The 12,102-nt window shown below is 44.3% G+C and overlaps 1 protein-coding gene across 2 annotated transcripts in view; it reads right to left on the reverse strand.

Moving 5' to 3' along the window:
* Positions 1 to 1,699: 1,699 nt before the first annotated feature.
* The window catches only part of tll1 (tolloid-like 1), a 47,267-nt gene continuing 36,864 nt past the window's right edge, over positions 1,700 to 12,102 (reverse strand). The window contains exons 17-23 of one of the 2 annotated variants that reach the window (XM_058385203.1): positions 11,951 to 12,102; positions 11,050 to 11,151; positions 8,305 to 8,430; positions 5,840 to 5,967; positions 4,064 to 4,277; positions 3,134 to 3,384; positions 1,700 to 2,608 (exon numbers count right to left, since the gene is read on the reverse strand). The exon at positions 11,951 to 12,102 is cut by the window's right edge and continues 29 nt beyond it. In XM_058385203.1, the coding sequence (XP_058241186.1) occupies positions 2,474 to 2,608; positions 3,134 to 3,384; positions 4,064 to 4,277; positions 5,840 to 5,967; positions 8,305 to 8,430; positions 11,050 to 11,151; positions 11,951 to 12,102 (1,108 nt within the window). In that variant the 3' untranslated portion in view covers positions 1,700 to 2,473. The remainder of the gene's footprint in view (positions 2,609 to 3,133; positions 3,385 to 4,063; positions 4,278 to 5,839; positions 5,968 to 8,304; positions 8,431 to 11,049; positions 11,152 to 11,950) is intronic. The other variant, XM_058385201.1, reaches the window with a different exon arrangement.

Genomic DNA, 12,102 nt, shown 5'->3' on the forward strand with positions numbered 1-12,102 from the left:
TAGTCTCAGTGTCTATAGAATTCATTTAGTTCAATAAAATATTTCATTTTCATCTATTGAAGACTCATTCATATCATTTCTGTTCATCAAAATCTTTATAGAATTCTTCCCACACACAAAATTGATTTCTCACTAATAAACATATACAAAAATATATTTTTAAAGAATGTTAGAAACTTTAAGTAATTCACTAAAATAAGGAAAATGATTTTATGGCTGTTTTGTGGAGCTTCTGGATAAGTTCTGGGGTAAAGGTGGTAGCATTTTGGCTCATGTCTGGCTGACATGGATTCTGGCACATGCAGATGTTTGAGCGTCTTTTTGGTTGTTTTCCAGAATTCGGCCATGATGCCGACTGACCAGGTTTTTCCAGGCAGATTCACAATCACGTGTCTATGTCTGACGTCACCTTTACACTCCATCTCAGTATTTTTGTTAACGTCACTTAATTGTCAAGGTGCTTAGATAATTCCGAGACATTAGCGCAAGCCTGGTCTAATTTTTTTTTCTCTTTATCTTGCAGAAAGAGATGGTCCCATTGGGCAGCACAGCTTTTAGCTACAGTTCTGATATTTGCACAATAGCGTTACGTCTCATTAACCTCACATCGGCTCGCTACAACAGCTAGCTGCTTTTACTGAAGTCCTAATAGTAGTAGTAGTTGTTGATGATGATGATGATGATGATGATGTGTGTGTGTACTGGAATTTGGAGAGGAAGCCACAAACTTAAGGTCAGACTTTGTTTTTTTTTAATGATGATTCTTCAAGTTCATTAAATTCAATATCAAATAAAATACATTAATAATTAAAAAAAGATAACAATGACACAACAAACATTATCTACATAAACATCCACATGTGCAATAATATACATTTTGGTTCTAAGGCCATAGTTGCTCGTCCACGATAGTGGCACCGTCAATGATGCGAGTGTGCTAATGTCACAGCGTTCCTTTAGCGCTGCCTGTGAATCAGGGACAGTGTGCACCGAGTGTCTGGATCGTTGCCTCACAGGATCTGAAGCTCTGAGTAGCACCATTAGGGTTTCCCTTCCGCAGCGATCGCCTCTCTGTCCGCAAGCGTCTTGTGGAGAATAGGAGTTCGAAGAAAATGTCTCGTTGATCGTCCAAGGAAAGGTTTCATGTCACTGAATCGACTCCTTGTCACTGAATCGACTCCTTGTTACTGAATCGACTCCTTGTGACTGATTCGACTCCCTGCTACTGAATCGACTCCTTGTCACTGCATCGACTCCCTGCTACTGAATCAACTCCTTGTGACTGGATCGACACCCTGCTACTGAATCGACTCCTTGTTACTGAATCGACTTCCTGTGACAGAGTAGACTCCCTTTTCCTGAATCATCTCACTGAGTTGACTCCTTGTGAATGTAGTTCAGTTGCCTCCACCAACACTGGAAAAGTTCATTGGTGTGGAGAGCATGAATAATTAGTGCACAGCTGGATAGAGTCTCTCTTCCTCATCCTCTGTGCTAAGTGCATGTTAAGCGCACAGGATTATGGGGGGTTTTTCACAGCTGTAATGCACACTTCATACAAGGCTTCGCTTCTGCTTTACAGCTTTTGTAAAAAAAACCCTCATAAACAAATAAGACATCGTTCATGGACTGGGAGAGAAAAAAAATACTATATATATATATATATATATATATATATATATATATATATATATATATATATATATATATATATATATATATATGAGAGCTTTTTGATTAGAAATGACAAGGAAGATCTTACAAGCCTGTTACGGCTAAAAATAAAAAATTCCGTAGAAGTAGGATGAGATTAGGATTCTAAGGTTGCTCTTGATCTCTGCATACTTCCTTATATTCATATATAAATTAAATATCATAACATGTAAACAGCCACAGATGTCATAACATTAAAGAATTCTTTGTGATTTCTTCTTGTTGTTCTTTTCTCTTTTTTTCCACAGGCGTGTGCACGCGTCTCGATGAAAACATGCAGACGAGTGCACACGTGTTTCAGGTTACAGTGTGGCAACAGCAGCTCAGTTGCTCGGAAGCAGACTTCTTGTAAAATTATGACACATAACACGACGACAGGTTTATTTTTATTTTCACAGGCTCGAAAATGACCTTTGAAGACATTGTCTCTTTTCTTGTGCAGCGTCTTCTTGCTGAGAAAGCTTTTCAGTTTTTTTTCCTTCTCGTATTATTTCGAGTATTTGCGTGTACGATAACAGACAGGAGGTTGCAGAAGTCTGTGGTGAAAAGGGGCGGAGATTGCTCGAGGTTAGGGAGGAGTCTGATGCACGGCGCGCTCCTTGTGGCTGAAACGTGGAGGAGAATCCAGTGCAGGAAAACTTTACTCTTGTGTGCAACTCCTTTTCCAGTCTGTGGCACCGTTTGTCCTGGAGGTGTGTGTGTGTATGTATGTGTGTGTGTGTGTGTGTGTGTGTGTGTGCATGTGTGTGGGCATTGTGTGTTACTTGTGCGTGTGTAACTCCTCCTGGAACTTGGTGCTGGTGTAGCGGATGTGGAAGCCTTTCTTACTGATGGTGTCATCGCTGTGGAAGCGAATCAGCATGGCGTCGCTGGCTGAATACAGTTCCTCATGAGGCTAGAGAGAGAGAGAGAGAGAGAGAGAGAGAGAGAGAGAGATGTCACATGTATCTGACTGATAAAATTTGAATTTGAGTGTGTGTGTGTGTGTGTGTGTGTGTGGAGTCTGCATGTTCTTCCAGTGCCTTAAGGGTTTCCTCTGTGCTCTCCAGTTTCCTCCCTTGGGTGTGTGTGTGTGTGTGTGTGTGTTTCTCCAAACATACAATCACACAAACATACACACACATAAACACACACACATACACACATATGCACACATAAACACACACATATACACACACATGCACACAAACACACACATACACAACCATATACAAACATACACACACACACACACACACAAACACACGCACACACATACACAACCATATACAAACATACACACACACACATCCTCACCCCTGAACTGCAGACACCTCCTATAGTGTGTGCCAAACATTGCGTTTGTGCACACATACACACACACACATACAAACTTACACACAAACAAACACACACACACACAAGCTAATTAGATCCTCACCCCTGATCCACAGAAGCGCCCCAGTTTGTGTGCGGTGGTGTCGTGTCCGTCGTACAGCTCGATGTAGTCGTATCCGCACTCTGCCTCCTCCTCCAGCTCGAACGTGGTGAAGGTCAGCTCGATGCTGTAACCCGCCTCCGCAGTGACCAGCCACTCGCAGTCTGTGTGACCCGGGTAGTTATTGTCTCCGAATTGTGCATGAGAGTACAGGTTCTTCTGCCTCGCCTCGGCCCTCAGCCTGCCTCCACACTCTGCACACACACACACATTAGATTAGCATTTATTAGGTCATATTCAATGTAACTGTGACATTCATATTAATGTAAAGTTAAAACAACATGAAATATTAAAGAAAGTATACAAAAATATTCACTTTTAGACTTCAGTCTGGTCATAATAATTATTCAGTTACTCATTTCCTTGTGTTTTAAATAATTATTTTATAATCACATTCAATAATAACTATCAGGGCAGTGGTGGCTCAAGTGGTTAAGGCTCTGGGTCATTGATCGGAAGAATCGGGGTCCAAGCTGCCACTGTTGGGACCCTTGAGCAAGGCCCTTTACCCACCCTACTCCAGGGGCACTGCATCATGGCTGACCCTGAGCTCTGACCCCAACCTCCCAAGGATGGAGGTTCACTGTGCAGTTGTATGTCATGTTCTACTTTGGCCACTAGAGGGCACTGCTGGACATAAAGTGTTAAAAGAGCTTAGATACCTTCCTTTGGCATGAGTAGACTGTTTAATAACCTTGATATCTGTTTAATAGTTTAATATAACAGAATCTTGGTGTATTTTCTTTGTTTAATAAACACACACTCACAAGAAACATGGATTCCTGCTGCTCTGTTTAAACCTTACAGTCAAATAATAATAGAAATATATCCAGTACTATACACCAATATACACACACACACACACACACTGACCTGTGGAGTGTGTCGCGTGGAAGCCTTTGCGCTGCACCGAGGCGTCGGAGATGAAGCGGAGGTAAATCCTGTTCCCCGTGGAGACGAGGGGTTCGGGAAGCTTGCTGCCGCAGAGCCGACTCAGGATGGGCGCCTTGTCCGAGTCACCGTCGAAGGCCTCCAGGTGATCGTAGGCACACTCCTGGTGCTGCTCGATCTCGAACTCGTTAAACGACTGCAGCGGAGGGAGAGAGGACAAGACATCAGCGAAGCATCGTCATCTCTTTTCCCTGTTATAATGAGTATCTCTCTCTCCAGCTGCCTTGACTTGGACATTCCTGTTCATATACGCAGAATTCCTGCAGAAATCTTTCCCTCTGGCTGCTACGTCTATTTGGAATCAGTGTTTGAAATTCTTTAGCATAAGAAAAGCAGAGCGAGACGGAGATCAGCTACGGAGCGACTTGTGAAGCAAGCTACAAATCGAAGCGGTTATTACGTGACATTATCTGGCGTGCGTTGTTCATGATGTCACTGTTAAATGGATTGCACTGGAATTCACTAGAAAATTGATCATGGCTATGAGTCTAAATCTCCGCAGACAGATTCGTGTGACTTCTCATCTATCTGTCTTTCCTGAGCCATTAAAAGTCGCTTAACACACAAGCGGGCCTCACGGCAGCTCTCCTGACAGCTCTCTTTGATCAGATGGACCTGTTAAAATGCTTGCTCTGACCCCCGTGGCCAAGAGGGATTTCCTGCATAGACACATGAATACATTAAAAGCATAAAATGTATTTTAGAAGAGTTTCCAGAGGAAGCAGCTGCTCTGGGGGTGTGTAATTTATTCTGTTAATAGATTCACTTCGCCGCTGATTTATTCGTTCCAGGCACGGGACAGGGCATGAATTGGATATGGTAATAACGTATGTGTGCATCGTATGGGATTTACAGTAAATGTGTGTGTGTGTGTGTGTGTGTGTGTGTGTGAGGGATGTGTTTGTGCGTGCCTGTCAGTATAAGACAGTATTAATGCCCAAAGGTGTGTATGAGTGTGTTTGACAGGACGACAAAGAGTCGGTGTATGTGTGTGTGAGAAAGTGAATGTGAGAGAGCATGAAAGAGTGAGAAAGTGCAAGAGAGAGAGAGAGAGAGAGAGAGAGAGAGAATGGCATTCACTGGGTCAAGAAAAATCTCAGTCATCGTCAGGAGACGAAAGAGTGAGAAGGTGCAAGAGAGAGAGCGAGAGAAGGAAAAAGCGAGAGAGAGAGCGGGAGAGAGAGAAAGAGAGAAAGCGAAAAAGTGAAAGAAAGAGAGAGAGAGAGAGAGAGAGAGAGAGAGAGAATGGCATTCACTGGGTCAAAATAAAAAAAAAAATCGTCAGGAGACTGCCAGTATTAGATCTCCAGTGGCCCAGTGCCATCAGGTTCAGGGAGGTCCCCACTGCCCTCCCACACACACTCCTAATCCTCATGTGTGTGTGTGTTTGAATGTGTGTGTGTGTGTGTGTGCTATGCTAATACAGTCAATCTGATCAATTACTAAGAGCAGGTTATGAAAGAAATGAAACACTTGGGGTCATGAATGGTGGTGTGTTTTATTCCTCTTGCACCACAGAAACATTTAGTTTTTATCTGTTTAGAGTTGTGGAAACTCTTCTATGTCTTAGGAAATCAGACCAATCAGAACGGAGCATTTGTAACAAATCTCTGACCAAGTAGAACGAAAGTGTGTGTGTGTGTGTTATGCTGATGGCAGGCAGAAAGCAGAAGCACAGGCACAGGCAGAAGCACTCACGATTTTGACTCGGTGGCCCGGCGTAGCGGTGATGTCCCAGGTACACTCCTTCCTGCTGGGGTACTTATCAGGCCAGTTGGGGCTGCTTATGGTGCCGGTGGGGCTGTGGATCTTGTGCTCACACTCCGCTACAGAAGAGAGAGAGCGAGAGAGAGAGAGAGAGAGAGAGAGAGAGAGAGAGAGTCAATTGAAGATGTAGTGGAATGTAAAGAATCATGTAAATACATAAAAAGCTAGCAAGATTTATGGAATGTGTTATAGCATGAAAACTCCTGAGTCTGCACTAAATGCAGGTGGGTAAAAAAGCTCTTCTTCTGCAGAGGATTAGTGTGAGAATGTTTTCTGAACTCTGGCCCAGTTCCCAGGTGTCAGTGTTAGTTCACCGTCACCTGAGATGCACCTTTAAGAGAAGAGCCTGTTTCTCCTTCCCTTCCCTTTAAGCTGAACCCGTGTTCCCTTTTGAAGCCACATCGGCCTCCGAGGGAGATTCAGGGACACACACACACACACATACACACACACTAATGGCTGCCGGAGAAACCGCTTTTCGCGTAACCCGAGTTCCTCCCTCGGGGAAAAAGCGAGTCAGGCCACCGGAAAAGGTTTCGAGCGTGTGTCTCCCGACACAAAAATAGGCTGAAACCTCCACATTAAAAAGAAGTCACTCCACCCTCTGGTTAAAAAAAAAAACAACAAAAAACGATGTTAGTCACTAATCGAATCATACGTGTGTGTGTGTGTGTGTGTGTGTGTGTGTGTGTGTGTGTGTGTGTGGGTCAAAGCTGGCCTTTACAAGAAACCTATTGTGACTCAAAGGATCTGGGTCAGACAAACATATTCACTAAACCCCGTGTGTGTGTGTGTGCGTGTGTGTGTGTGCGTGTGTGTGTGTGTGCGTGTGTGTGTGTGTGAGTGTGTGAGAATTTATCTTTAAAGGGCTTTTCCATCAACCACTGTGGGGACGTGGTGTTACAGGAAAATAATCAATGATCAGGTGTAGTGATGTATCCTGACACAAGGTCACACTTCACACCCCCCTGACATCCTGAAGTGGTTTATTCCAACTGCACCATTTATACGAATGGATTACGTTTTGTTTACATCTCTCCCTCTCTCTCTCTTTCATTCTCTCTCTCTCCCTCTCTCTCTCTTTCACTCTATTTGTCTCTCTCTCGCTCTTTCACTCTCCCACTCTCTTTCACTCTATGTCTCTCTCACTCTTTCATTCTCTTTCTCTCTTTCATTCTCTCTCTCTATCTCTCTGTCTCTCGCTCTTTTATTCTCTCTCTCTCTCTCTCTCTCAGTCTTTCATTCCCTCTCTCTTTCATTCTCTCTATCTCTCGCTCTTTTATTCTCTCTCCCTCTCTGTCTCTCTCTCACTCTGTCTCTCTCTCTATCTCGCTCTTTCATTCTCTCTCTCTGGCTCTCTTTCTCTCTCTTTCATTTTCTCTCTCTCCCTTTCTCTCCCTTTCTCTCACTTTCTCACTCTATCATTCTCTCTCTCTCTGACTCTAGCTTTCTTGCTCTTTCACTCTCTCTCTCTCTTTCTCTCTCTCTCACTTTCTTGCTCTTTCACTCTCTCTCTCACTCTCTCTCACTCTTTTATTCTCTCTCTCCCTCTTTCTCTCTCACTTTCTTGCTCTTTCACTCTCTTTATCTGTCTATTTCACTCTTTCATTCTCTCTCTTTCTTGTTCTTTCTCCTCCCTCTCTCTTTCTCTCTCTATCTCTCTCGCTTTTTCTGACATCCTGAAGTGGTTTATTCCACCTGCACCATTTATATGAATTCATTACATTTTGTTTACATCACATATGCTGTGTCTCTGTTTTTCTCCTTTATGTGGAGAGTTTATTGCTCCGCCCCCTGTGTGAGAGGCACTCGGTCGAACGAATCAAAACCTGGGATCTGACTCGTTAAAGAAGACTCCCACCAATCAGGATGGAGAGTTGAGTGTCACTACACTTCGGCGCTGTTTCTTCTCTCAAAGCAGAGCATTAAAAAAGGTGTCTATTGATGCTGAGTTTGTTTTACACACACACACACACACACACACACACACACACGAGAGAAAAAAAACACAGAACTTCCAGATTCCTGACAGTCCAGATGTTTAAAATCAGTTAAATATCATGGTGTGTGTGTGTGTGTGTGTCTTCTACTCTTTCTAATGTCATCTTCTCCCAGGTTTGTTTCTTCTCAAATGCAAAACACACACACACACACACACTCTCTGTGCAGGAAAAAAAGACTTCTCAAACCACAAAGCCATGTTAAAGACAGAGCTTCAAATGTTCTCAGAGCTTCAAAGATGATCATTACTGGACACACACACACACACACACACACATAGAATGCAAGAGTGGAAAGCTTTAACATAACAACCACATCTGGTATACAACAACCCGGTTGCTCTGTGATTGTGTGTGTTTCTGTATATATATGTGTGTGTGTGTGTGTGTGTGTACCTTCTTTGCAGTCGTGCTTGTTCTCGTGCAGTATAAAGCCGTTGCGACACTGGCAGACGTAGCTGCCGATGATGTTGATGCACTCGTGCTGACATCCGCCATTATCCTTTGAGCACTCGTCCTTATCTGACACACACACACACACACACACACACAAACAACACAACAGAGAAACCAAATTAATTAGAGGAACAACGATACAGGAAGATATAGGAACGTCCGTCACCCAGCAAGGTTAATAAATAAATAAATAAATAAATAATAAACAGATGTCCGGTTAGCGCACATCTCCCAGAAGGCTTCTTTGTTAGACCAGATCATTTGGTCAAAGCAAAGGCGAAGATGAGAAGAAGGAGGAGACGCGACATGTGCATCCATTCGTCCTGGAAGAAAATGGATATTCAGGAGGAGGAAAACGAGACTGCGTAATAAACAGCAGGAACACACACTTGTGTCTGATGTGTTAGTTATGAATATCTGATAAATGGTGAATGTCCTACATTAGCTACAGTAATAGAAGTGTACGTTTGTTCTCCGGATGTTTCAGTATAATCTGAACTGACCCAGGACTGATTAGAAACTGCTGACCGGCTCACACACACACACACACACACACACACGGCTTGTGTTTGTCTTTGCCGTGTGCTGCTGTGACTAACTCAACATTATCAAATTATTGCACTGGCTTTTAAAAACCTCTGACACACTCGGTCACACTCGGTCTCACACACACACACACACACACACACACACATGAGGATTAGGAGTGTGTGTGGGAGGGCAGTGGGGACCTCCCTGAACCTGATGGCACTGGGCCACCAGAGATCTAATACTGGCAGTCTCCTGACGATTTTTTTTTTTATTTTGACCCAGTGAATGCCATTCTCTCTCTCTCTCTCTCTCTCTCTCTCTCTCTCTCTATCTCTCTCTTTCACTTTTTCACTTTCTCTCTTTCTCTCTCTCCCGCTCTCTCTCTCGCTTTTTCCTTCTCTCGCTCTCTCTCTTGCACCTTCTCACTCTTTTATTCTCTCGCTAACTCTCTATCTTGCTATTTAATTCTCACTCTCTCGCACGCTTTCTCGCTCTTTCACTCTCTCTCACGCGTGCGCATTCTCTCTTGCTTTCTTTCTCCTCTTTTTTGCTTTCTCAACTCTTTCACTCTCTCTCTCTTTCACTCTCTCTCCTTCCTCTCTTTCTTCTCAGTGCATCTCAGCTTTCCTTTGTATCTCTCTCTCTCTCTTTCACTCTCTCACTCTTACTCTTTCACTCTCTCTCCTTCCTCTCTTTCTACTCGGTGCATCTCAGCTTTCCTTTGTATCTCTCTCTCTCTCTTTCACTCTCTCACTCTTACTCTTTCACTCTCTCTCCTTCCTCTCTTTCTACTCGGTGCATCTCAGCTTTCCTTTGTATCTCTCTCTCTCTCTCTCTCTCTCTCTTTCACTCTCTCACACACTCTTTCACTCTCCTTTCTCTCTTTCTTCTCGGTGCATCTCAGCTTTCCTTTGTATGTCTCTCTCTCTCTCTTTCTCTCTTTCTCTCACACACACTCTTTCACTCTCTCTCCTTCCTCTCTTTCTTCTCGGTGCATCTCAGCTTTCCTTTGTATCTCTCTCTCTGTCTCTTTCTCTCTCTCTCCTTCTTCTCTTTCTTCTCGGTGCATCTCAGCTTTCCTTTGTATCACTCTCTCTCTGTCTTTCTCTCTCACACACACTCTTTCACACACTCTTTCACTCTCTCTCCTTGCTCTCCTTCTTCTCGGTGCATCTCAGCTTTCCTTTGTATCTCTCTCTCTCTCTTTCTCTCTCTCTCTCTCTCTCTCTCTCACACACACACTATTTCACTCTCTCTCCTTCCTCTCTTTCTTCTCGGTGCATCTCAGCTTTCCTTTGTATCTCTCTCTCTCTCTCTCTCACTCACTCATTCCCTTACAAGCTGTTCCTTCGTCATTTGGCTGCACCGTGTTATCTCCTTAAATAATACAGTAATATGACATTTATTCTCTATGATCTCTGATATCATCACACCATCACACTACTGAGTGTTTTCCTGCAACAAACACCCCGAGCGTTTCTCCTGAGATCAGAGATCAGAGATCCAGGGTCAGAGATCAGAGATCCCGGGTCAGAGATCAGAGATCAGAGATCCCGGGTCAGAGATCAGAGATCCCGGGTCAGAGATCAGAGATCCCGGGTCAGAGATCAGAGATCCCGGGTCAGAGATCAGAGATCAGAGATCCCGGGTCAGAGATCAGAGATCCCGGGTCAGAGATCAGAGATCAGAGATCCCGGGTCAGAGATCAGAGATCCCGGGTCAGAGATCAGAGATCCCGGGTCAGAGATCAGAGATCAGAGATCCCGGGTCAGAGATCAGAGATCAGAGATCAGAGATCAGAGATCCCGGGTCAGAGATCAGAGATCAGAGATCAGAGATCCCGGGTCAGAGAGTAGCGTCTCCTCCACCTTTTTTTTTATAATGAAGAGCTAAGCGGGACTTCATGAGGTTTATCTTAAATCATTCGTCTAAGTGTTTGTGAAAAGCAGCCTGATATCCAAGACCCTGCTGTTAGTGAGAAGAGAGAGAGCAGCGCCGGCCCGAACAGATCGATCTGTCGATACAAATCTGACATCGGATCAACAAATGGTGCCGGAGGTACATTTGTTGCCGCTGAAAGAAGACACCCGATACGTGAGACAGATCAAAGCAGAGATGATCCGTTCCCCGAGACCCGCGAGGCGGCCGTCGTACCTTTGCCCCGCCCTACGGCTGCCCTACGAGCGGACGGACGTGAAGCTATGTCATGACAGGACTTAAATATAAAGATCCGTGCTTTGCAGGTGGCAGGTTTATCTGTGGAAGAGAACGCGGCTAATATTACAGCACATATACACACACACATAAACAGTCATTTTTATATCAGTGCACACACACACACACACACACACACAGTTACACAATTCTCCTTCTGGACTTGAATTTATTATTATCTCAAATATTTTTCTAAACCTGGCACGCCGTAGTCACCCGCGTTCTTGGCACCGTGGGCTGTATCAGGAGATGCTAATGAGGTAAAGCCGCGTCTCAATTGAGCCGGTTACATTTTTGTGGAATCCTTTGGCTTGGAGGAAATCTGTTTCAGAGGTAGACATCTTAAAGAACAGGAAATACGCTCCGGTCATGATGGTGGTCGAGGGTCGTGTTGGGTTTGGACTTGATTTTGGGTTCAGACTCGATATCGGTGCTTTGGGTCGCTCTCGAGTCGGGTTGAGTCAGCGAGGATAACTTCACACACACACACACACACTATATTGGAAGATGGCGCATGGCTAAACCCAGGCTTTGTTGGAATTCTAGGCATTTCTCCGGACACGACAGCGTGAGAAGGGACAGGGTTAACCAAACAGGATGACGAGGGGAAAAAAACTTTAAAAGACGACGCCAAAAAACAACTTCTGAAATCGACACCGCAAAACAAGAAAAAACTGGGGTTTATATAACCCACACCAACACTGGCTTATACAACCAAGCTCAAAACACTTTTTTCATTGAAATTCAATCACACACACACACACACACACACACACACACTGGTCAACCCAGTTGGGTAAGTGTGAGCATTGCTGGGTCAGAGGGTGAAGGTGGTCATTACCCGAGAAGAAGTGTGCTTTGAAGCCTTTCTTGGAGACGGTGTTGTCCGACTTGAACTCGATGCGCATGTTGTTGTACTGAGACGTGATGACCTCAGGAACGTCCGTGCCGCAGTATTTCCCGTGAAGCTTCGAGTCGGACGAGAGACCGCTC

This window comes from Hemibagrus wyckioides, linkage group LG29 (assembly GCF_019097595.1).
Source record: "Hemibagrus wyckioides isolate EC202008001 linkage group LG29, SWU_Hwy_1.0, whole genome shotgun sequence".
NCBI lineage: Eukaryota > Metazoa > Chordata > Actinopteri > Siluriformes > Bagridae > Hemibagrus > Hemibagrus wyckioides.